At 35.2% G+C, this 25883-nt stretch overlaps 1 protein-coding gene across 3 annotated transcripts; it reads left to right on the plus strand.

Annotated features, from left to right (window-relative positions):
* The first annotated feature begins 15758 nt into the window (after positions 1–15758).
* Positions 15759–25882, plus strand: LOC122289043 (BES1/BZR1 homolog protein 4-like). 3 transcript variants are annotated; one of them, XM_043095948.1, is made up of 3 exons: positions 15759–16621; positions 24412–25192; positions 25601–25882. In XM_043095948.1, the coding sequence occupies exons 1-2, from the start codon at positions 16406–16408 to the stop codon at positions 25186–25188; spliced, it is 993 nt and encodes a 330-aa protein (XP_042951882.1). In that variant the 5' UTR covers positions 15759–16405; the 3' UTR covers positions 25189–25192; positions 25601–25882. The 3 variants fall into 3 exon arrangements, with proteins under 3 accessions (XP_042951882.1, XP_042951881.1, XP_042951883.1); XM_043095947.1 differs by lacking the exon at positions 25601–25882 and adding an exon at positions 25443–25564; XM_043095949.1 differs by lacking the exon at positions 25601–25882 and adding an exon at positions 25253–25564 and having other exon boundaries at positions 15761–16621; positions 24412–25166.
* The last annotated feature ends 1 nt before the right edge of the window (position 25883 follows it).

Raw genomic sequence — 25883 nt, forward strand, 5'->3', positions numbered from 1 at the left:
AGTTGTTGAACGGACGAAAATGCTCTCCACTGGACCATAGCCTCATCAGTCATCACATTACGGGGACTACACGCCATGTGGCTGTCCCCCCACAACCCCCCGCCCCCCCGGCGCATATGTTACATGTATTCCCAAATCTACATAAGCGGGACAGTTAAGGGGTAGTCCTAGAAGGAGCAGAACTGGCGAAAATGCCCTCCCCTGGACCATAGCCTCATCAGTCATCACATTACGGGGATCACAAACTGCGTGGCTCCCCTTTTTTTCATTTTTGTTGGCGGAAGTTAGGTGTTATTATTATTATAGTTAAAAATTAGTAAATAAATATTTTTATATGACAAGCAATATATATAAATAGAAGCATGTTACTCATCATCTCACACAACATATTTTATATATTTTAAAATTATTTTTTATTTTATTTTATTCTTATCAAATTAATTAAATTGTTCTACTTATCATCCATACACTACATACTTATTATATAAAAAATTAAAATAAGTATTATGTATAGGGATAATAAGTACAATTATTCATATAAATATAATCCCAAATGCTTGTCAAAATGAGATAATCCCTCCATCTTGAAATCGTCGAAAATGTTGTTTCACATCGATCAAGAGACGCTAGTTGAGGAAGTGAGTAGTTTATGTTACGAGAAAAAGAAATATTTTAGTTACAAAGTAATTTTATAGAGTAAATTTAAAAATTAATCATGCAGTTTATTATATTATAAAATTATTTTTATTATAAACTAGATTTTAGATATTATTTGAAGTTATATTAATTTATAAATTTATTTTTGTCAAATCTCTTTTGTAAATTTATCACTCCTCTTATTATAAAGTCATAACATGGAGTCTAGCATGAACTCCGTTCATGAATTGATGTGTTTAATTATGCTGTAACTTCGTTTGCAATTTTTGAAAATTGATCTTTTAATTCATAAATCATTATTCTGTTATAGCTTGAGCAAAAATCCAGGTGTCTTGAAGCATCTAGGCATTCTATCATCCCATTAACTCCTCGATATAGAAATGATAAAACAATAATTATATTCCTTTACAATTTTTATACAATTTTTAAATAAAATATATATTTTTTGAAATATTTATTTTAATTTTGATTTGATGTATTTGATTTTTTGTTTAAAAAAATAATATTTTATTGATAAATTGGAAATAAAATGTAGTTGGGTTGTGACTCGATGGTTGCTCTTATTCCTCCAAGTCCTCGTGATCGCTCATGAATTGAATGTTGATTTGGGACCTTGGGTAGGTGTTGTTTTCCCCATATAGACAATTACCCGTTAACACTACAAAAATAAAATAAAATTTTACAACCAAAATTGACAGAAACGTACTGGAAGCTCAAGTTGCGTTTTGTTAATCCAAGTTGAGAGTTACAATGAAGTTGACGATTTTGCCACCTTGGATAGTTGCTATATATATATATATTGTAGGTTTGTATTTTCCTCGGCGGCCTTATCCTAATATGTAAATTTACAGTTTTAATTGTTGGTTTGTTTTGTTGTTATAGTTTTTTCCTTGTAAGGACTAGCTAGCTTCATTGTAAAACTACTTGATTTTAATGTGCATGCATGTGATTAAACGGCTAGTTGTGCCGAATTAAGTTTGTGAGCTGCAGAGCTAGTTGAGCTACCTACTAATTTTTTCGTTATAAATTAATGAGAGGCACAGACCATGAACTACTTACTATATGTATATAAGGTTACAAACTAATTAATTAGATTTGGATAGCCGAATTTCTTTGATGAATTACATTCAAATTTGTGAGCTATCGTACTCTTTTACGAGAGAGAGGGGGGAGGGGGGCGTTGCCATAGAATTTATTATTTATTTATTATTTTTTTAATTCATTCTATTGTCATTTATTAAAGATTATGGCTTTTTATAGGAGCTTAGTTTTGGAATTTCTATAATCCCTTATTTCTTTTTGTATAAGATATTTGTCCGTTATAAGCGATGATTAATTAATAAAAATGAAATACCGTTATCTTCTTTTAAAAAAAAAAAAAAGTACAAGATTTAATGTAACAGCCCGCTAGAAATTCAATTAAGGAATTTCTATTGACTTTAGGAACCTCGTGAAAACTCTGTAAGTTTACACGAATCAACTAATCGCATAAATTTTAGTCTGTCAACATAGTTAGTGTTATCACTCACTATGGTGCCAGAAATGCGATTTTAATTATTTGAGATAGTTAAAAGTGTCAAAATACATTATAGTCTACACCACTAGGCTTAATTGAATATTTAGAATTTTTCAGTACTAAGTTTATTACGTTTATTTTTGGAGTGAATAGTAACCTCGGTAAATGTACTGAGCGCAGTGTTTTCAAAATCATAGTGTGAAATGTCCAAATTAAGATAGCGATATTTTATTTGGACACTTGGCAAGATCTTAACCACACATAATGAATAGTATTAGATACTTGGCACAAAGAGAAACCATTAGATGGAATTGTGAAGGAAATCAAGATGTGAGATCATGACACCTAAGCAAAATACACATTTGGAAAATATCTTAAGAATAGAGATTTAAAATACACATAGAAAGATTTTAGCCACCTTACTCTTCCAAGTCTACTCCACATTTAGAAAATATATTGAGCTGATTTTTATAGATATTATTGGATAGAATATTTTGAGATAATATTTTATAGATATTTTGGGTAGGAGAAAACCACACTCAACTCTCAACTCCAGCCTTATCATCTCCCTTATCTCTTCCATAAGCATCTCCAGCCATCACCCACGAACTTATCTTCATTTACACGTTTCTTTAAAAGAATATCAAACATTCTCTCTCGGACAGCTTTTAGGAGTTCTTTTGCATGCCCATTTCGAAGCTGTTGTAAGTGTTTTATCATAAAGTCTCCTTCATATAAGTTGTTCCTTTTTTAGTCTAGTTTACATGGATATCTTATTTGCCCCATTTGAAGATCATTTGGTCAGTAAAATATTGTATAAACTATAGAAATGTCATTCTGGGAGATAAACTGGAGAATATGTTATAGTTTGGAGTTTTTGACCAAGCTAATGGATAGATATTGGTCCGAAATTTTTATGGAGTATTGTTAACATGTATATATGACTATTGGTTGAGGATTTTTGCATGATTGAAGGTTTTGATGAAATATTTGCTTAGATTTAGAAACTTAGAAACTGGAAGAAGAAAAACAGTTTCTATTTTGAGAAAGTTTAACTCTTTGGTAGTCTAAACCTATTCTAATGACTTTGATAATTTTATTGGAGGATCCTAAGCATCTTATATACATGTTATATTATTATTTTGAAGATATTTGATGTTAGTTTCAAAGATATGAAATTTTATGCAAAGAGATATTCAGATAAGCCAAAGTGTGGATGTTCTTGGCTAAATTTATGTTTTGGTTAATTTTTAACCATGTGATCTTGAATTAGAAGCTTATATATGTTTTAGGACATCTTTTTAAACCATGTGATGGTTTGGTTTGAAGATCACATATTTATAAGTCATAGATCAAAAGGTTGATCAAAACAAGTTGGAAACAAAAATCAATAGAAATAGCATATGAGAATTTCGGCCCTATGGAGTTTTAATAGTTGTGATTAGTTTTAAATTTTTCTAAATTGATATTTGAGTTGAGGATAAAATTTACATGAGGCATGTAAATTTTGGTGACCTTTGGAGTTAGTATGCAAAATCATTAAGTTATGGGTAAAACGGTCATTTTCCTACATGTAGAAAGTAAAATGGAAATTTTACTCTTTAAGTTAGTATTTTTCCATATTTCAAATTATTAGTGATTTAGTACTAACTTTTAGAATCACTAATTACAGTTCCTCGTGATCGCGCTTGAGGTTTTATAAGAAACGCGGAGATCGAGGTAAGTTAGCTTTTAACTTACTAGCAGTCTACTGTGTATGTGTGCTAAGTAAAGGAACTACAGTATATGTATATGTGTTATTATATATGTCATGCCATGCTAAGTTATCACGTAATTGTCTGTTATACAGAATTTATTCTGTCATCAGTTTTTATCTGTTACATAATATATTCTGTCATGTATTATTGTACGTTACAAGTACGTCATGCTAAGTATGCCATCTATTACATGTATGTCAAGTCATGTAATATTCATTGTTGCAAGTATGTCATGTTAAATATGTTGTTTATTATATGTTATGCCATGTTACGAAATGTTTCTCTCTCAAGTTGGTCATGTATTTCAAGTTATGTTAAGTCAAGTTTATGTAGAATACATGGGGCCACAACAACTGTGGAGTATGTATTTAACTACATAGTGATGTGTAGAATACATGGGGCCACAACAACTGTGGAGTATGTATTTACACATAGAATACATGGGGCCACAACAACTGTGGAGTATGTATTTTTCATGTTAAGTCAAGTTTATGTAGAATACATGGGGCCACAACAACTGTGGAGTATGTATTTAACTACAATTGTGATGCGTAAAATACATGGGGCCACAACAACTGTGGAGTATGTATTTTTCATGTTAAGTCAAGTTTGTGTAGAATACATGGGGCCACAACAATTGTGGTGTATGTATTTTTAAATGTTAAGTCAAGTTGTGTAGAATACATGGGGCCACAACAACTGTGGAGTATGTATTTAACTACAATTGTGATGCATAAAATACATGGGGCCACAACAACTGTGGAGTATGTATTTTTCATGTTAAGTCAAGTTTGTGTAGAATACATGGGGCCACAACAACTGTGGAGTATGTATTTTTAATGTTAAGTCAAGTTTGTGAAGAATACATGGGGCCACAACAACTGTGGAGTATGTATTTACACGTAGAATACATTGGGCCACAACAACTGTGGAATATGTATTTTTCATGTTAATTCAAGTTTCAGAGCAAGTTCATGCTAAGTCAAGTTTCAGAGCAAGTTCATGCTAAGTCAAGTTCACTTCATGATTCAATTTAAGCTATGTCAATTATGCTATGTTGTACACTAAGTTATGCTTTAATTATTTATGAATTTGATTATGCATTTATGCTTTTACTGTCATCCATGCATCATTAGTCTGTATGGAAGTTTTTTGTTAACTTGCTGAGATTTGTAATCAAATCTCACTGTGGTAGTCCCAACTACCATTCCCCCCGAATGGTAGATCTTGTTACAGGACCTGAAGGAGGATCAGGAGCTGACCAACTAGACACAGTCGACTGAACGACGGTGCGTCGTTAATGTTAATATAGTAGTTAAATTACTACTTGTACGATGGAGTTGCATCTCCAGTACTATTGGATCATAACTATTTTGGAATAGTGCTGTGATCTTAGTTATTCAATGGATCTTTATGTATGAAGTATGTTTTAAGTATTGGAATATTTTCAGTTTGGTGCATAGTATTGCTAAAGAAAAAAAAAATTATCCGCTGCGAATATTGCATAATGTTAGATGCATGTTAGGATTATTGCATCTTATATGTCATGAACGGGGGCAGGTAACCTTGTGTTGCATGTCTCGACGCTTCAAATGTCCGTCCAATCCCAAACGGAATTTGGGGGCGTCACAGGGTGGTATCAGAGCAATACGTCTCTGGGCAGTAAATCCACATGTCCTTAGGAAATGCACCAAACATTAGGCTTGAATTTCTTAAGGTATGAAGGGTAGTATGTGGTTTTAATATATATGCTCGTGTGTTTCAAGAAGGGACACATGACTCGTGATAGAATACCTCGGAATCCTAAGGGAGATAACAATCAAAAAGATCAGAATTTTCCGATGGATAAAGAATTAGTTGAGCTAAACATAGTTAACGTTGATCTGATTGCAATTGATGGTAGTATTGCATTATTATTATTTTGGAGTAAGTCAAGTCATTGGGGTTGGTAAATTGTACATTATTTGATTCAAACGAGTCATTGTTTCTATTAATTGTGATAGTGCTTGAGAATTCAGTTTGGAAGCTAAATTGTTACCCTAGTGGTAAGAGTAACAATTTTCATTAGAAGTATTATTGTTCATACCAATGTAGATATAGAATACCTTTTAGTAATATGAGAAAGGATATGTAGGATTGATAAATGGTATTCCACATATTTGGAGAATTGTTTTGATTCGGAGAATACGATAGAAATTGTGTTTGGAAGAGTAATTTGATTAGGAGAAACTTTAGCCTTAGTAGAATTTATTTATGATAATAGTATTACCACGTCGCCAGTTAATGATTTCTGGCAAAACACTATCTTTATGGATACATAGATCGATCTTCTTTTGAAGACTATTATATGGAGAGTAAAATATTGGTCTTGAGGATTTATGTGAACATTAGGAACAAATCATTTAGAGTTAGAATAATTGATAACTTATGATGGATAGAAGAGTTATGACAATCATAAGAGAGAAAGTTTCAAGTTTAAGTTATTAACTGGTCAGTTATCAAAGTACCACCTAGGAAGATGACTGATTGTTGCGATTATAAAGAAGTAAGTTAGTCCTAGACCAGTAGAACTCCTTGAGGTTTTTATTAACTTGAAGATTACTGAGAGTTTGAATATGCATGATTAAATGCATATTTATATAAGTCATTGGATCATGTCATATATATGAAAATCCCTGAAAGAAATAAAATGGAGTACATAAAACATATACCAGAAGATATAAACACAAATATGAATATTTGTGAAGTATTATTTTATTATCATAAAGCAAAATTACAGAAATTTGAGGCTCTTTGCCTCAATCTTTAAACGTTCTTGCTCTTCAAAAATCTGCATACCTCTCCTATCTAAAGGAGTAGCCACTCGAAAAGAAGAGTTAAGCAAAGATTTTAAATCTCTGTTCTCTCGCTTTACTGCTTCTATCTTCATGTTGGATTCCATAAGAAGCCTCTGAAGCAGAGAAATACTCTCGTGGAGTTTGTCAACCCCACCAGTTCTGGATTGCAGTCTCTGAGAATATGCGACAATGGCTGATGAGTATCGAGTACCGAGACTCACAAGCTCGTAGATAAGTTCATTTTCTGACTTATTAGTCAGATCATTATTTGATTGCATAATAGCACCTATGGAAGAAGCAGAAACAACTGGAGAACGAGGTGCAGAATACCTCATGTTTTGGCAATGAGAAGATTGCTGAGCCATTGCAAAGTAAGTAAGCAGAAAGAGATTGCAGAGTAAGAATGCAGATTAATTTCAGAAAAGTGAAGAAGATGAGATGAGAAAGAAGATGAACTGAATAATTCTTTTATAGAGAAAATTATGACGAATCACCTCTCGTGAATCATTTCTCTACAAGAGACAAGAGCAATGTAGTATCATAGCTGCGGTGCCTGACAATTACAGAAGAACAAAGTAGTGTCGTAGCTATGCGGCGCCTGACAACTACAGAAGACCTATAAAAATCACGCGGATCAGAGTTGTCTGGCCTAAAACAGAGTGCCACCGATTTTGTTAAAAAGAGAGAGGTTAACGGTTTAATTTTGATGAATTCTTTACTAACTATGGTATTTACAAGAACATTTAAAGTATATCACCTATGCTTTTCTAAAGAAGAGTTTCGGAAGATTATTTACTTAAAGTTTTAGGTTTGGAGAGTATGTCGTTACAACTTGGCCAACCTTGTACAAAGAAGTATAATCTAATTGTTGATTAAAGTAAGAGAGTTAAGGAATGACATAATCTCAAAGGCAAATATATACGGGATAGACAGTAGGTTGGTAAGCAACACCTCCTTATTAAATTTCTATTTCTTATTTAATTCGATTTCGAGGACGAAATCTTTTTTTTAGGAGGGGAGATTGTAACAGCCCGCTAGAAATTCAATTAAGGAATTTCTATTGACTTTAGGAACCTCGTGAAAACTCTGTAAGTTTACACGAATCAACTAATCGCATAAATTTTAGCCTGTCAACATAGTTAGTGTTATCACTCACTATGGTGCCAGAAATGCGATTTTAATTATTTGAGATAGTTAAAAGTGTCAAAATACATTATAGTCTACACCACTAGGCTTAATTGAATATTTAGAATTTTTCAGTACTAAGTTTATTACGTTTATTTTTGGAGTGAATAGTAACCTCGGTAAATGTACTGAGCGCAGTGTTTTCAAAATCATAGTGTGAAATGTCCAAATTAGGATAGCGATATTTTATTTGGACACTTGGCAAGATCTTAACCACACATAATGAATAGTATTAGATACTTGGCACAAAGAGAAACCATTAGATGGAATTGTGAAGGAAATCAAGATGTGAGATCATGACACCTAAGCAAAATACACATTTGGAAAATATCTTAAGAATAGAGATTTAAAATACACATAGAAATATTTTAGCCACCTTACTCTTCCAAGTCTACTCCACATTTAGAAAATATATTGAGCTGATTTTTATAGATATTATTGGATAGAATATTTTAAGATAATATTTTATAGATATTTTGGGTAGGAGAAAACCACACTCAACTCTCAACTCCAGCCTTATCATCTCCCTTATCTCTTCCATAAGCATCTCCAGCCATCACCCACGAACTTATCTTCATTTACACGTTTCTTTAAAAGAATATCAAACATTCTCTCTCGGACAGCTTTTAGGAGTTCTTTTGCATGCCCATTTCGAAGCTGTTGTAAGTGTTTTATCATAAAGTCTCCTTCATATAAGTTGTTCCTTTTTTAGTCTAGTTTACATGGATATCTTATTTGCCCCATTTGAAGATCATTTGGTCAGTAAAATATTGTATAAACTATAGAAAGGTCATTCTGGGAGATAAACTGGAGAATATGTTATAGTTTGGAGTTTTTGACCAAGCTAATGGATAGATATTGGTCCGAAATTTTTATGGAGTATTGTTAACATGTATATATGACTATTGGTTGAGGATTTTTGCATGATTGAAGGTTTTGATGAAATATTTGCTTAGATTTAGAAACTTAGAAACTGGAAGAAGAAAAACAGTTTCTATTTTGAGAAAGTTTAACTCTTTGGTAGTCTAAACCTATTCTAATGACTTTGATAATTTTATTGGAGGATCCTAAGCATCTTATATACATGTTATATTATTATTTTGAAGATATTTGATGTTAGTTTCAAAGATATGAAATTTTATGCAAAGAGATATTCAGATAAGCCAAAGTGTGGATGTTCTTGGCTAAATTTATGTTTTGGTTAATTTTTAACCATGTGATCTTGAATTAGAAGCTTATATATGTTTTAGGACATCTTTTTAAACCATGTGATGGTTTGGTTTGAAGATCACATATTTATAAGTCATAGATCAAAAGGTTGATCAAAACAAGTTGGAAACAAAAATCAATAGAAATAGCATATGAGAATTTCGGCCCTATGGAGTTTTAATAGTTGTGATTAGTTTTAAATTTTTCTAAATTGATATTTGAGTTGAGGATAAAATTTACATGAGGCATGTAAATTTTGGTGACCTTTGGAGTTAGTATGCAAAATCATTAAGTTATGGGTAAAACGGTCATTTTCCTACATGTAGAAAGTAAAATGGAAATTTTACTCTTTAAGTTAGTATTTTTCCATATTTCAAATTATTAGTGATTTAGTACTAACTTTTAGAATCACTAATTACAGTTCCTCGTGATCGCGCTTGAGGTTTTATAAGAAACGCGGAGATCGAGGTAAGTTAGCTTTTAACTTACTAGCAGTCTACTGTGTATGTGTGCTAAGTAAAGGAACTACAGTATATGTATATGTGTTATTATATATGTCATGCCATGCTAAGTTATCACGTAATTGTCTGTTATACAGAATTATTCTGTCATCAGTTTTTATCTGTTACATAATATATTCTGTCATGTATTATTGTACGTTACAAGTACGTCATGCTAAGTATGCCATCTATTACATGTATGTCAAGTCATGTAATATTCATTGTTGCAAGTATGTCATGTTAAATATGTTGTTTATTATATGTTATGCCATGTTACGAAATGTTTCTCTCTCAAGTTGGTCATGTATTTCAAGTTATGTTAAGTCAAGTTTATGTAGAATACATGGGGCCACAACAACTGTGGAGTATGTATTTAACTACATAGTGATGTGTAGAATACATGGGGCCACAACAACTGTGGAGTATGTATTTACACATAGAATACATGGGGCCACAACAACTGTGGAGTATGTATTTTTCATGTTAAGTCAAGTTTATGTAGAATACATGGGGCCACAACAACTGTGGAGTATGTATTTAACTACAATTGTGATGCGTAAAATACATGGGGCCACAACAACTGTGGAGTATGTATTTTTCATGTTAAGTCAAGTTTGTGTAGAATACATGGGGCCACAACAATTGTGGAGTATGTATTTTTAAATGTTAAGTCAAGTTGTGTAGAATACATGGGGCCACAACAACTGTGGAGTATGTATTTAACTACAATTGTGATGCATAAAATACATGGGGCCACAACAACTGTGGAGTATGTATTTTTCATGTTAAGTCAAGTTTGTGTAGAATACATGGGGCCACAACAACTGTGGAGTATGTATTTTTAATGTTAAGTCAAGTTTGTGAAGAATACATGGGGCCACAACAACTGTGGAGTATGTATTTACACGTAGAATACATTGGGCCACAACAACTGTGGAATATGTATTTTTCATGTTAATTCAAGTTTCAGAGCAAGTTCATGCTAAGTCAAGTTTCAGAGCAAGTTCATGCTAAGTCAAGTTCACTTCATGATTCAATTTAAGCTATGTCAATTATGCTATGTTGTACACTAAGTTATGCTTTAATTATTTATGAATTTGATTATGCATTTATGCTTTTACTGTCATCCATGCATCATTAGTCTGTATGGAAGTTTTTTGTTAACTTGCTGAGATTTGTAATCAAATCTCACTGTGGTAGTCCCAACTACCATTCCCCCCGAATGGTAGATCTTGTTACAGGACCTGAAGGAGGATCAGGAGCTGACCAACTAGACACAGTCGACTGAACGACGGTGCGTCGTTAATGTTAATATAGTAGTTAAATTACTACTTGTACGATGGAGTTGCATCTCCAGTACTATTGGATCATAACTATTTTGGAATAGTGCTGTGATCTTAGTTATTCAATGGATCTTTATGTATGAAGTATGTTTTAAGTATTGGAATATTTTCAGTTTGGTGCATAGTATTGCTAAAGAAAAAAAAAATTATCCGCTGCGAATATTGCATAATGTTAGATGCATGTTAGGATTATTGCATCTTATATGTCATGAACGGGGGCAGGTAACCTTGTGTTGCATGTCTCGACGCTTCAAATGTCCGTCCAATCCCAAACGGAATTTGGGGGCCAAATAAATGGGCTAAATACCATTAACTCACAAATTGCTTGTCGTTGCGCATTTGATCGGGACTTATTTGGTGGACGGGTGAAGGACAAGCCCGGCCCGTAAAATAAGAATTTTATCATTCATAATCAGTGGCAGAATATAATTGGAGAAACAACGACACAACATGTAAAATAAATTAAATTTAAGAACTTAGCACAAATGATAATAAATACTCAATATTACAATGAATATATTTTCACATGGTGAATTAATCAATTGTTTGCATACCAATATTGAGAGTATATTGCGGATTCGTAACTTGATAAAATTTAACCATACTTTTTTGAGTATATGATTGTGGCAGTACCAACAAGAAATGAGGCTCTATGGAAGATAATTATAGATTAAAAGTTTGGGAATTTTTGGGGAGGATGATGTTTGAATGGAGTACATAGGGGTGGGTTTGTGGATAAATATTAGAAAAGGCTAGGAGATATTTCTAAGACATCCACGTATTGTAGTGGGTGATGGTTCTTGTGTTAAATTTTGACACGACAAATGGTGTGGTGAACAAAGCTTTAAAGACTCATTCCCTATAATTTTTGAGCTTGTACACCCGAATAATGCAATTGTAGTTGTACCTAATCTCTTGGCTTTCTCTCGTAGCTCCTCTCAATGGAATATAAATTTTATTAGGGTAGCATAAGATTGAGAATTAGAGATTGTAATCAAATTCTTTGCTTTGGTGTATTCCGTAAGAGTGCTTGGGGATGCCATAGACAAAATCAGCTGGAGCCTCTCTAAGGAAGGTAGATTCACAATCAGAGAGTTTTACCAAATTCTAACTAGTCAAGGTATGACCAATTTTTCATGGATGAATATATGGAAGACGAAAGCTCTTGTAAAAGAAGTTTATTTTGTTTGACAACCTCATTAGACAAGATTCTTACTACAAAAGAAATTGAGGAAATGTCGTGCAATGACGTTAGACCGATGTTGCATGTGTAAGAAGAATGATGAATCAGTATATTACTTCTTTTACATTATGAGGTGGTTAGGACCATGTAAAATGATTTTCTTTTTGCAGGAATTGGGCTATTATAGGTCATGCCTCATAGGCTGGTGAATTTCCTAGCAAAATGGAAAGACCTCTAAGATAATCCACAAGTGGCAACAACCTAACTACCATATTTATGTGTTAGTGCATTTGGCATGAGATAAATGATAAAAGATTCGATGACCATAAGAGGACAATGGATGTACTTAATGTTTTCTATTTTAAAACATTGTTCTTAAATCTTAATTAGGTACTTTTCATGTATGATTCACGTCGATGCTCTCTCTTCTCAAGAACAAAACCTCTTGATTGCCTATAAAAGAAAAAATATGTGGATTAAGCTCATTTTGTAACATGATAATTGATGTTTATATTAAAGACTCAACTATCAATCCAAAAGTTCTAGGACTTTTGGATACTAATTATTTACTTTAACCCTTGTTAGAAGGAATTTTTGTCATAGGCCGACAAGAGCCCTCAAAGCCCAAACCCACCAAGGGAGCTTCACTAAAGGACAAGATAGGGGAGAAAGGATGGGGTGGGGGATAAGGAAAAAAAGGAAATGAAGCAATGTCTGACTTACAGGCAGAGAATGAGAGAAAAGATGTGAGGTAAAGTGACTTGACATAAAAGAAGAGAAATAAATAGATTAAATGAAGAGGGATAGACAACTGAGGGGGGTCTTGGGATGGACTATTCGGATAAACTCTGGGCCAAACTTCTAAGAAGCTTCTTGGGAAGGTTTCTTCAATCTCCAGACTTGGCATCTTACAATAATGTTCGAACCAAAAAGAATGATCTATAAATCTATTGTACAGTGAGGATGAGAGATCCTGAGAGACTATAAATCAAGCTTATATAGTAGGTTCTCCCCTCCCTAAATCCCGTGGACATAGGCCTAGTACCGAACCACGTAAATCTGTATATCTATTTCTTTATATTTTTCTTGCATTCATCTACTGTTCACCACAATGTCCATACACATGGACTTTGTACAGCCACACCAAACCAACTGAGGGGCCCACATTACCTCTTTCAAGCCCAACACCTCAGGGCCCAGATATCACCAACCTGGGTCCAAAGACCATCTTAGCTCACCGGGGGGTTCTTCTCCATTTCCGATCTGTTGACGAAAATCACACGTTAACAACCCTCATGATCATAACAATTCACCATGCTTTCAAATTTGACATCCATGACGGTCCACTCTATTAATACTGACTTGATGATATCTATTTCTTTTTTAGATGCTTCACTCATTTTATTAGTATTCAATATTTTAAACTATGCCTCTACATAATTTCAAGGCATTTTAATTCAATCAATAGGTCGCTCCCTTCGTGACTTAAATCCGTGATGTGGTTCTTGTTCTGATACAAATGGTTTAAAACCGTCGAATGTTAATTTAGTTAAACCTTTAACCATTAAAATCATAAGAATTTTAGTACTATAAAATATTTCCGAACTCACCTTATACTATACCACTAACGTCTATCTGAGTTGCGAGTATTATTAATGTGAGAGGTCAAATTTTATGAGTCCGCAGGAAAACAGGGGTTATGCATCATCCTGAAATATTAATTAAACACATAATTATTATTTTCAATAGAAAATAAATGATAATATAAGAGCATCATTTATAATTATAATAGGACGGTGGTAGATCCATATAAAAGGATAGTGTATTTTTAAATTTTTTTTTTTTAAAAATCACTTGTGTTAGTTTCTTTAAAAAAAGGAAAATAAATATACAAAAATATTTTAAAAATTCATTAATTGGTACATTTTATCTATCATAATAATAGTAATAATCTTCTTAAAAGTCCAACCCTAATCCACCTGCTAAGTGCTAAATACCTCACAGTTGATTATTTAAGCCCAGCTTCAAAGTTAGACTTAACTGAGATCAACTCAATTCAATTTAATTTTAAATTAAATCTAATATCTAAACACATAACTCTTAAATTATTAAACTCATATTAATTCAAAATCTTTTTATAAGTAATATTTTTCAACTCAACGCCTCTTTACACGTGAGATCCATAATTTTTTTTAACTTTATATATATACACTCATTTTAATATCTAAATACATCAAAATTCTTCTTAAATGGACTTTATAAAAATCATTCTATTATTTCAATTCATTACTATTTATAAATAACTTAATTCAATATCTAAACAAAGCCTTACATTACAAATATGCTTACGCCATTTATCAAAAATAATTTTAAAAGCTCGTAATAATATACTTTAAAATAAAAACGTAATTTCAGACCGTGCACAAAATTATTTTGACATAAATAAAAGAAGAGAAATTGTATTTTCATGTCTATATATATAAATTATATAGACTTAAAAATAAAATAAACCATTAGAATAATGACAGGAAAACAGAAAATGAAGGTGCATGTAGTGTATCCCTCCCCAAAAAAAAAAAAACCGATCTTCACTTTGTTCGACACACCCATCGTCGTTACCACCCAACCCCCCTGCTTCACCTCTCCCCCCTCCTTCACTCTCTATATATCTCTCCTCACACTCTCTCTCTCCTCTAGCCCCTCTCTCTCTCTCTACTCAAGCCTGTTCGGCCTTTCAAAAAAATAAAACGGTTAAATTTGACAGACTTTCTATTGCAAATGTGTGCAAGAAAATGTGTTTTTTTATTTATTTCCTTGCAAATTAAGATCTGGGCATTTGGTGGAAGGAGACAAGCAGTGTCTTACACTCTCAAGGCATTATTTACACAACGTATAAAAATAGCATAGAAAAACGTACGTGTCTAGAAATTTTTGTATGTTTTCTCTGATTTTATCTGTGAGCATTTAACGAAAAGAGATATGGGCATTTATCTCAAGATCTGAATATTTTTAAACGTTGTGTTTGGGAAGTAGCGCTGCTATTTCGAATTCCATGCCGAAAATCTGGCCCTTGCAAATGTTATCAACAAGTTACAATGATTCAAAAATCCCTACAATACAATTTTTTTGTATGATTTTTATTTTTATTTTTGGCTAATGGGTTTGTCGATGTAACGGAATTGTAATTTAATCTATTCAATTTTTATTCTGAATTTGGACATTGCAAATTTGAGCATTCATTGCAAATTAATGTGGATTTGGACCATTGCGGATTCGGCTTTGAGGGGTTTTGAAGGTCTTGGTAGAGAGGGTCTTGGAGATGGAAGGGTCTTGGACGATGGTCTTGGGAGAGAGTTTTTATGCTGCAATTCAGTGTATGTGCAATCCATTCTTAGTCCAAATGGGATGACGGCGTGGCACCACCTCATTGGAAGGTGTTATTTGAGGTTTAACACCCGACCTGTCCGGAGATTTTCTCTAGTTAAAAGAGGGAGTTTGCCAATAAATTAATTTTAAAATAAAAGTAAAATTTTTCGAATTCTTATTTGATTATTTCCCATCGCCGAAAAAAAAACATAGTGGCAAAATAGTAAATTGGATGAAAATCTTGGCCAGCTGAAGCCTGCAAACGCATTTTTAGCCCATCTCCCCCAAAACCTCCTTCCATTCACACGCCCATTCATCCAGCTGAACAACACTTTCGATTCAGCTTGCGGTTTCCCGGCTAACCGGCCCCTCTGATCGAGCCAGTTTCTGGTATATACTGGCCAAATCTAAAGCCTACTCTCTCAGATCCGATCTGAGCACTGACCCAAAGCCTCAAGTCAAAATGAAACAATCAGTCTCCGTCTCCGATTCATTCTGCGATTCTTTTTTCAGAGCTGGCTCTTAGCTCAAATTTATTCCTAAACGTCGTATTTTCCCTCATTTCCTAAGTCCTTCACTCGATTCACACCGATTCATCGGCCCAGGGCTGAAAACCAGTTTTCCTCGATCATTTTTTGTCAGATTAATACCCATTCTATCCGAAACAGCGCAGTCGCGATCGGGGTCTGGAGCTGAGAGGTGGAGTATCAAGGCTTCTTCTCCTTCATCAAGTCAGAAGCGAAAAGCGGGTTTACTTAATCTCTTCCGAAATCAGTTGTACTGAAAATTGCTTCTGAGTTTAATAGCTTTTTGATTCCCACATTCATTGTTAGAGAAGAGAGAGGGAGAGAGATGACGTCAGGCAGCCGGCTGCCTACATGGAAGGAGAGGGAGAACAACAAGAGGAGAGAGAGGCGGCGACGGGCTATTGCGGCGAAGATCTTCTCCGGGTTGAGAATGTACGGAAACTACAAGCTCCCTAAACACTGTGACAACAACGAGGTCCTCAAGGCCCTCTGCAACGAGGCCGGCTGGACCGTCGAAACCGACGGCACCACCTACCGTAAGGTAATATTACTGTTATTTCTTTACAATTCTTTTTGGGAGCCAAAATAATGGTCATCTTTTTCTTTATTGTCAAAGCAAATGAAATGCTTCCAGCAGTAGTTACTGCTTTTGCTTGTGTTGTCTTGTGCCTGGTAGGATAGGAGTGGAACTATAGATTTACAGAATCACGAGGCTCCGTAGATCTCTAAAACTTGACTTAGCACCATAGATCGGTTGAGCCTGAACCTTTTTTTTTTTTTTTTTTCGGTTGATTTATGCTAACGTGCACTGTCCCGGGGGGGTGCACCTTATCATTAGTAGTCCGTCAATAGAGATAGGAATGAGGAAAAATTTTGATTCGTTGGTGTCTGCTACCATGCGCCACATTTGCGGCTCATGTGGGCAATACTTATTATAACAGGCGTTAGGAGTGTGCATCCGGATCCGGATCCGGATATCCGGCCATAACCGGATCCGGATCCGTGTTTCAAAATCCGGGCGGTTATCCGCCCGGATTGAATCCGGACTCAATCCGGGCGGATAACCGGATTCAATCCGGATACCCGGATTGTAACCGGATATCCGGAATTTTTTTTTTTTGGCTTTGATCCCGGATATCCGGGTTATACCCGGGGGTTCTATCCGGGTTATACCCGGGTTCAATCCGGGTTTTGAAAAAAAAAAAAATTCTATAAAAATCTTTATAACTTTAAAAAGAATTATAACACTTTTTAAAAAAAAAAATAAAATATGATCTCATATCTAAATTGCCCAGATTTTTTTAAAAAAATAATCAAAACACTTTAAAAGAATTTTCTAAAAAAATTAATCGAACAAAAAAAAAATAAAAATACAAACTAGATAATATTGTTATTACATAATTTACATCACAATGCAAAACATAAATTTACAAAGAATAAAATAAATAATAATACATAAAAACTCCAAATATTGAATCTTGAATCTTGAATTTGGGGGAAAAGCTCCAAATATCATAAAAGCTCCATCAATGTCCCTACTGAGCATTCAGCTAATTAAAATCTTCCAAATATCCATCAAGCTCCATCAATTGCTGCGATACATGACTTTGTCAAGGGCTTAAGCACAGAATTATATGTCATTTCTTTGTTTGAAACTCTAAATATATATGTTGAAATCCAACCAACTGTTAGGCCCAAAACCAGTACCAGCTGAACTACATTCCCCGCTTGCAGAGGATCAACTCCTATAAACTGCACATGAAATCATGACTTTTGTGATGGGCAGTATTAATTCTACTACTAAAAATTCCAACTAAGCTTCAAATGCAAGGATGTGGCATGCTTCTTAAACACTAGATGAAGCAACAAGGTAGATGAAATAGTACCACCTTTGAACTGACATAAGTATATTAAATATTGGCAAGTTTGAAGTCTCTATTTCCAGCAAACATTTGTAAGTGGAAAAAAGGCAAATTAAAAACAGGAAAGAGGTCGAATCCCTCCATCAGAAAGTGTAAAACAAAAAGAAATAGGCATATCAAGTGTACCAAAAAGTTTAAATGATTACATAAGAGAGGCTAATACCTCCAATCCAGTTTTCAAGCCAATGCCTAGGACAATAACTCCAAGTCCAATTAGTAAAACATCCTTCCTCGTGTAACCAAATGATGCCTGCTCTAGAAACAAGAAGAAGTTACTGAAATGCCTTCTATTTACTTTTTCTCTTATTGGACTGCTATGAGTCTAACAGTAGTATCCAAATTAATGAATTCTAAAAGAAACCTTACTTTCACCCAAATTAACAATGCCCTCTTGTTGTTTCTTTATTTTCTAAGTGGAAGCACAATAAACACTGCATATGTAGGAAAATGCAGTGTACATGATCAGTCAACTTATATAAATTAAAATCCCGCAAGAAAAAAAAGTATACAAAGTAAAGTCTCATACCATGATTAAATATGCAGTGTATGCAAAGAAGCTCCAAAGTTCACACCATCAATAACAAAAAATTAAGTTGCTGAAGTTGAAGGAAGAGGGTTACCTTAAGAAGAAAAGAATTTAGAGGTTAAGTTAAATGGATAAACTAGCAATAAAAAATCAAAATTAACAAATAAAAGCATTTACCTTCGATGGCAACGTCTTCTACATGTTCCTCCACCTCCCAAGAACTAAGTGGTTCACAACTCAACCAATTTTGTGTGCAAATTAGTGCTTGGACAGTTTCCGGCGCTAATGAGCTTCGGTATGGGTCTATTACACGTCCACCAGTGCTAAATGCGGACTCGGATGCGACGGTCGAAATAGGGATGACCAATATATCACGTGCAATCTCCGCAAGGATGGGATATCTAAATGAGTTCCTCTTCCACCAATCCAAAATATCAAATTCAAGTACTTTTGGTTCAATCACATCCGACAAATACCTCTCTAAGTCTGAGCTAAATACCGAACTGTTTTGCCCCTCAAGATATTGATCTAGAGATGTATCAAAATCTTCATATTCCAAGTCGTCACCAATGATACTTGAGGAACTTGAAACTTGTGCCATATTTGATCTTCCACTATCTAGCCCATAAAGCTTGTGATATTGCTCAATCAAACGATTCATGAGCAATCTTACATTGGCCTCAATTCTATCTCCACATTCATCCCCTTTGCACTTTTTTAACCAATATGACAAGGCTGTGATCTTATATCGAGGGTCAAGGACAAAAGCTACATAAACAATCATGTTCATTTTATTCATATTCCCCCAATATTTATCAAACTTAAGTTTCATATTAGACGCCATCTTCCTCAACAAATCATCCTCACTCTGACCCATTTTGTTCAAATTATGCTCAATTGTAGAAATTTGTTGAAATAACATATTAGATGTCACGTAAGATGAGCCGGATATTTTCAAAGTGGCATCATAAAAAACTTTAAGAAACTTAATAAAAACACGAGCCCTTTGCCAATCTTCAAATGGAGGTGCTGCAAGCTGTGACTCCCTCATTCTCATTAGCACAAAAGCTTTTTCATATTTTTCAGCAATACTAAGCATTAGGTATGTGGAGTTCCATCTAGTGGGAACATCTAGACACACCATTTTTCCACACACAATATTCAGCTCCTTTGCACATGCTCTAAACATATCAAGCCTTGCCGGTGAGGACCTCACAAATCTTACTGCTTCTCTAATATTATTTATAGCATCATATATAATTTTTAAACCATCACAAACAATGAGGTTTAAAATATGTGCAGCACATCGCACATGTATAAACTCGCCTTCCAAAATTGTAAACTCCTTCTCTCTTATGCTCCTCCTCACATGATCAATAGCGACATCATTAGATGTGGCATTATCCACAGTGATCGTACAAAGGCGGTTAATCTCCCAATCCATTAAGCAAGACTCTAACATCCAAGCAATGGTCTCACCTCTATGATTAGGAATCTTGAAAAACATTATGATTTTCTTGTGTAGTACCCAATTTTGATCAACATAATGACATGTGACACAAATATAATTCTTGTTTTGCACCGATGTCCATATATCGGTGGTCAAACAAACTCTTTGATTACTCAACAAAGCCTTCAACTTTTGCTTCTCCTCCTTATATAAACCAATACACTCTTTTTGGAAAGTGGTTCGGGATGGCAAGTTGTGTCTAGGCTCTAAATAACCCAAGAGTTTAACAAATGCCGGATGCTCTATAACCTTGAATGGCAATTCACACTGGATAAACAAATTAGAAATCATCCCCTTTAATTTTTCACGGTCATATTGTCCTAACATTTGAGGACTAGATCCTCTACCATCCATTCTAACTCCAGTGTGTGATGGTGATTTATCCTTCTCAAGATTTTTATCCCGTCTAATGGGAGACGCCGGACAAGAATATCCTAGGTGGTGCGACATTGATGAAGTACCATTTTTATAATGGCATCCATAAATCTTGAAACAATAATTGCATTGAGCTTTTGGTGCAATGGGATCAACGGGTTCAATCTTTGTAAAATGATCCCATACATGAGATTGGTTGGTAGCCTTCTTGGCTCTTTTTGGCTTTGGGGGGAGAGATGGTGCGGGCCCGGGGTTTGGGGTATTTATGGAGGAAGGCACTAAAGGACTAGTGTCTTCCTCCATGTCTAATGAAATATGAACTGAACTAGAACCACCAATACTATCACTTAAACTACCTTCCATCTGTTTTAAGCATAAGAAAAGAAAAGGAAATATAATAAAAATCAAATCAGCAACAATACAAATATATATATGCAGGGCATGGGAATGTGCATGCATGCATGGAAATAATTACAAGCAAACATTATCTCAAGCATTTTTAACTTTTTACTGCACAATGTGCTTACTTTTGGTCAAACTGTACTATTGGTCAAAAATATTTTTTCAGTCAAAATATTCCGATTTGTATTTAGTTTGTGGCTCAAGTCGATGAGAGAAGTCAACTTTCCAAATGCAAATGCAAATCGATGGGAAAGAAAGAGATTTGAAAATAAAAATAGATTACAGAATTTTTAATTGCAAAAGCAAGAAAGAAAAGATGACAAACATAAATTTCAAAAAAGAATTTATGTGAAAATTGTAATTACTAACCCTTCTCAAGTGCTTATTCTCAGAATTTATGTGCAGTCATCACTATTTTGAAACAACAATACGGCTGAACTGTAACAAGGTAGTATGTGTGAGTGTGAGTTGTTAGTGGTTTTGTAATTGGATTAGTCTCCCATCACAATAGAGGTTTTAAATTGAGAGGGAATTAGTAACTAATATGGATGTGTTTTGATAATCATTTAGATTCAAATCTCCTCCCTCTAGCTCTTGTATCCAAATGCAACTTATTTTATGTTCTCTTCAAATATCACTATCATACACCACATTTACTTCAAATTGATCCATCTGATTGTTTTGGGGTATTGGAATCAGTTGATTACGAAATTTTTCCCAAGTTCAAATTAATCAACATAATGGTTCCCACTGATTTATGCATCAACCTTGACTTGTAACATACTTGGAATTTTATTATATATTAAGGTAGGTAGGTAGGTTTCATTCCCTTTATCATATGTCATGATGTTTATATAAGAAAACATCATGACAGATTTTTTGAATTGAAACTCTATCAATTCTGAAAGGAAAATCCAGAAATGACCCCCCTAATTAACAAGAGTCTAATAAAATGACCTTTTTTTTGTGGGTTGTGCATGGAGAATTTCAGGCTAGCTACCAACTCTATCTACCATTATTCAAAAAAACAAATACATTACCAGAATCACAAAGACAAATGCAAAATCATAGCCTGCAAACTCACAAGTACAAATGCAAACTCACAGACCCAAATATGAAGTATTTCAAGTGAAAATGAAAGCATGAAAAATGATGAATGCATCAATGTGAAATCAATGTGAAAATGGAAGCATGAAAATTTCAAGTGCAAACTCACAGACCCAAATAATGAATGCATCAATGTGAAATCAAATTAAAACCCTAGACCAACAGAATCAAAAAGAATCAGAAAACTCACAACCAGCAAAATCAAAAATACAAATGCAAAATCGCAAACCCAAATGGCAAACCCTAAACAGATTACACAAATGTAAACCCAAATGCAAAATCACGCGAAAATCAAACATAAACCAGAAAAAGGAATCCACCCAAATCGAGAGAGAGAGGGAGAGAGAGAGAGAGAGAGAGAGAGATTAACATACCTTAGCTAGATTACACAGAGAGAAGATTTGCTATGCAATCGCCACGGGCCCTAGGGTTCTTGAGAGACGAGCGTGAGAGAAGACGAGTGAGAGATTCAGACGATGAGACGAGTGAGAGACCGGGTTACGTTTCCGGAAAATCTAAATGGTAAGGAGAAACGGTGTCGTTTCGGGGAAAAAACATAGTAACCGGGTCTATAACCCGGTTACGGATTACCGGGTTATAAAACCGGATCCGTAACCGGATCCGGATTTATAACAACCGCCCGGGTGTAATCCGGGCGGATAACCGCCCGGATTCACCCGGATCCGGATTTCCGGACCGGATCCGGAAAAAAACCGGTCCGGATGCACACCCCTAACAGGCGTGTCGCCTAACCGGGTCGTGCGTTTATTGTTTAACAGACATGAACTGGTCGGACCGGAGTTCACGTCTCGTGTTGTTTGCGTCGCACTGGACCACCTAGAGCACATTTTAGGAGAGAATCATCTCCGCAATTCACAATTAATTTTTTAATTTTTTATTCTTTCCTATTGCTAAATATATATTATATAGATGATTAATAGAAAATTTTAATTTATTTAAAATTAATAAAAGCAAATTTAAAAAAAAATATATATATGTATATATATATGACATGTGGAACGGTAGCAAAACCATTTCTTCGGGATTTTACCAACTGTGCTTGTGTCAGCGGCTCGCGTTACCAGTGGGACTAACAGTCTAACAGGGTCGGTGGCGCACGTTAGCAGTGGGCAGGGGAGTGTTTTTTTTGCTCTTTTTCTTCCTAATCACTTTTACGCGTGAAGCGGTGTATAGAGCCATTAGATTCTCTCTGCTTCCCTGGGCTTTTGATGACTAATACCTGAGAGACTCTGGAGCTGCATAGATCTCGAGGTAACGAGCAAGCACTTGCACTTTCGGTTTTCGTAGTCTTTTTTAGCGGTTTTCGTAGCACTCGGCTTCCTAAAGTTCCTACTGGCCATTGTCCACTCTATGCAATTGCAATAAAAGTGAACCTTTTGTGCAGTATCTGCTCATTAATGTACTTTGGACATGTCTGTCCCTGGACTTCCCTTGAGCCCTTTTTACGTTTTTATTGTAGCTTAAGCAGTTTAACTCAACTAACAAATCATCCATTACTACCGGCTGTGGGAAGTTTTAAAGGGTTCTTGATATTTTCATATATTTCTTTTTTCCCCGCCCCAGGGACCTGGTTCTTCGTTTAGGATATAAATGTCTTTTTGGCTCATGCTAGAACGGGATTGGCAACTGAGCTGTTTTGGTTGCCGCTAAAATATTGAGCAATTGACGGTAATTGTTTGCCATTTGCCCTCGTTGCTACCAACTATTTTGAACCTCTTTTATGTAATTGTAAGGATAGTAATGGATAACTCATGGATAAATTCTACTTATAAAAAAAAAACTCATGGATGAATTCTTTTTGTAGTTTTATATTAACATAATCTCATCATTGTAAATAGAAAAATCTTGATCGCTATCTTTTTAAGACAAATGGCTGATTAACCCCTAGGGGTTGGCTCAAGGGCTTGGGGGTATGCTTCCCCCAAGTCTAAGGTTCAAATCCCCTTGGGTTCATACAATCTCTAGGGGCCATCGGATTGAAGGATTTTCTCATTGAATTACCTGAAGTACACTTGCAGGAAACTTCTTACCGAGGGCCTGTGCACTCCCAAGATTAGTCAGGTTGTTGTTTCTGGATTCCCGGTGCCAATTAAAAAAAAAAAAAAAAAAGACTAGTGGCTAAGGAAATTGTTGGCCTTATACTGGACTTCCGTGATTATTGTCCAAATCTTATAAGAACCCACAATATTTACAGGACAGCTATCAAGGAGGTTAGCAGAGTAAGAGCCAAGACTTTGTAGTAAACACATACTAGTTTTACAAAGTCAGGATGAGTCGGGTCAACTGAGAGTTGTCATACTTACAAGGCTGAAAGTCATGGCTCTTTTGTCCTTGTGTATAATCATTCTGATTGCTTTAATGTTTGTTCTTTTTTCATGGCTTCATGTGAAATGCCAATCAAGTATTCGGGTTTATCCTTCAATTATCTTTGATACTTTATTGCCACTAATCATGTTAAATACATGTAGGGATGCAAGCCTGTTGATCGCATGGACGTGATTGTTGGATCTGCGGCATCAAGCCCATGTTCGTCTTACCAACCAAGTCCCCGTGCTTCATTCAACCCAAGCCCAGGCTCCTCTTCTTTCCCGAGCCCATCATCCTCTTCCTATGCTGCTAATCCGAATGCTGATGGCAGTTCGCTCATCCCATGGCTGAAAAATCTCTCTTCTGCATCACCTTCAGCCTCCTCTTCCAAGTTCCCTCATCTCTACATTCATAGTGGTTCAATTAGTGCTCCTGTTACCCCTCCATTGAGCTCCCCACCTGCTTGTACACCCCGATTCAGATCTGATTGGGATGACCAATCTGCCCGTCCAGGCTGGGTTGGGCAGCATTACTCATTCCTTCCATCTTCCACTCCACCAAGCCCTGGACGCCAAATTCTTCCTGATCCAGAATGGTTTGCTGGAATTCAAATCCCCCAGGGTGGGCCAAATTCTCCAACATTCAGCCTTGTCTCTTCAAATCCATTTGGCTTCAAGGAAGAGGCTTTAGCTGGTGGTGGATCTCGTATGTGGACTCCTGGACAAAGTGGGACATGCTCTCCTGCCATGGCTGCAGGGTATGATCACACTGCTGATATTCCTATGTCTGAGGCAGTTTCAGACGAGTTTGCATTTGGGAGCCACACAACAGGGCTGGTGAAGCCATGGGAAGGAGAGAGGATTCATGAAGAATGTGGAGATGATCTGGAGCTCACTCTTGGAAGCTCAAAGACCAGGTGTGTTGCCGTGGACATGTGATAAGGTACGTTAATTGGATTGCTTGGACTCTTTCGTTACTTACTTCAAACATGTTATATTGCAGGTAAATGATTGCACAAGTGAAACAATCAGCGGTCGCTTGTATAAACTCTGAGCTGTTTAAGAAAATGTTTTTTTTTTTTTCCCCTTTTTCTTTTCTTTTTTCTAAGATCTAAGCGAGCACAACAGTAGGTGTTTTTATATTGTTTATTTCATTTCTTTTCAGATATTATTTTTTTGTCATTTACATATAGGTAGTTCTTCGAAGTGTCGGGTGCTTTTACAACCCTTCAATGTGGTGGTTCTCTGTTTAAACTGATGCCGTTGAAATGATCGATATACATGTATGGATGAGTTGCTATTGATTTGGTTTGCACTTGGATGAGTTACTATTATTTCCTTTTCCTTTCAGATATTGTTCTATATATAGGCAGTTCTTAGAAGTGTCGGGTGCTTTTACAACCCTTCGATGTGGTGATTCTCTGTTTAAACTGATACCATTGAAAGGATCAAATATAAGTTTATGGATGAGTTGCTATCGGTTTGCTTTTCCATTGGAAGCAATGTCAATGACTGAGGACCCCTTTACTGTATAACTCAATGGCCAAACCTGTTGTGAAATTTTGGATGGAAAAGAGTATTATCCTGTCCTGTACATTCTTTGACATTATAATGTACTGCCCAGACTTTTTTTT

The sequence above is a fragment of the Carya illinoinensis genome, chromosome 12 (genome assembly GCF_018687715.1).
Source record: "Carya illinoinensis cultivar Pawnee chromosome 12, C.illinoinensisPawnee_v1, whole genome shotgun sequence".
NCBI classification, from domain to species: Eukaryota; Viridiplantae; Streptophyta; class Magnoliopsida; order Fagales; family Juglandaceae; genus Carya; species Carya illinoinensis.

Coding starts and splice junctions, on each gene's coding strand:
- LOC122289043 (XM_043095948.1), top strand. CDS start 16,406: ATGACGTCAGGCAGCCGGCTGCCTACATGGAAGGAGAGGGAGAACAAC. Junction 16,622..24,411: donor ACGGCACCACCTACCGTAAG/GTAATATTACTG, acceptor AAATACATGTAG/GGATGCAAGCCTGTTGATCG.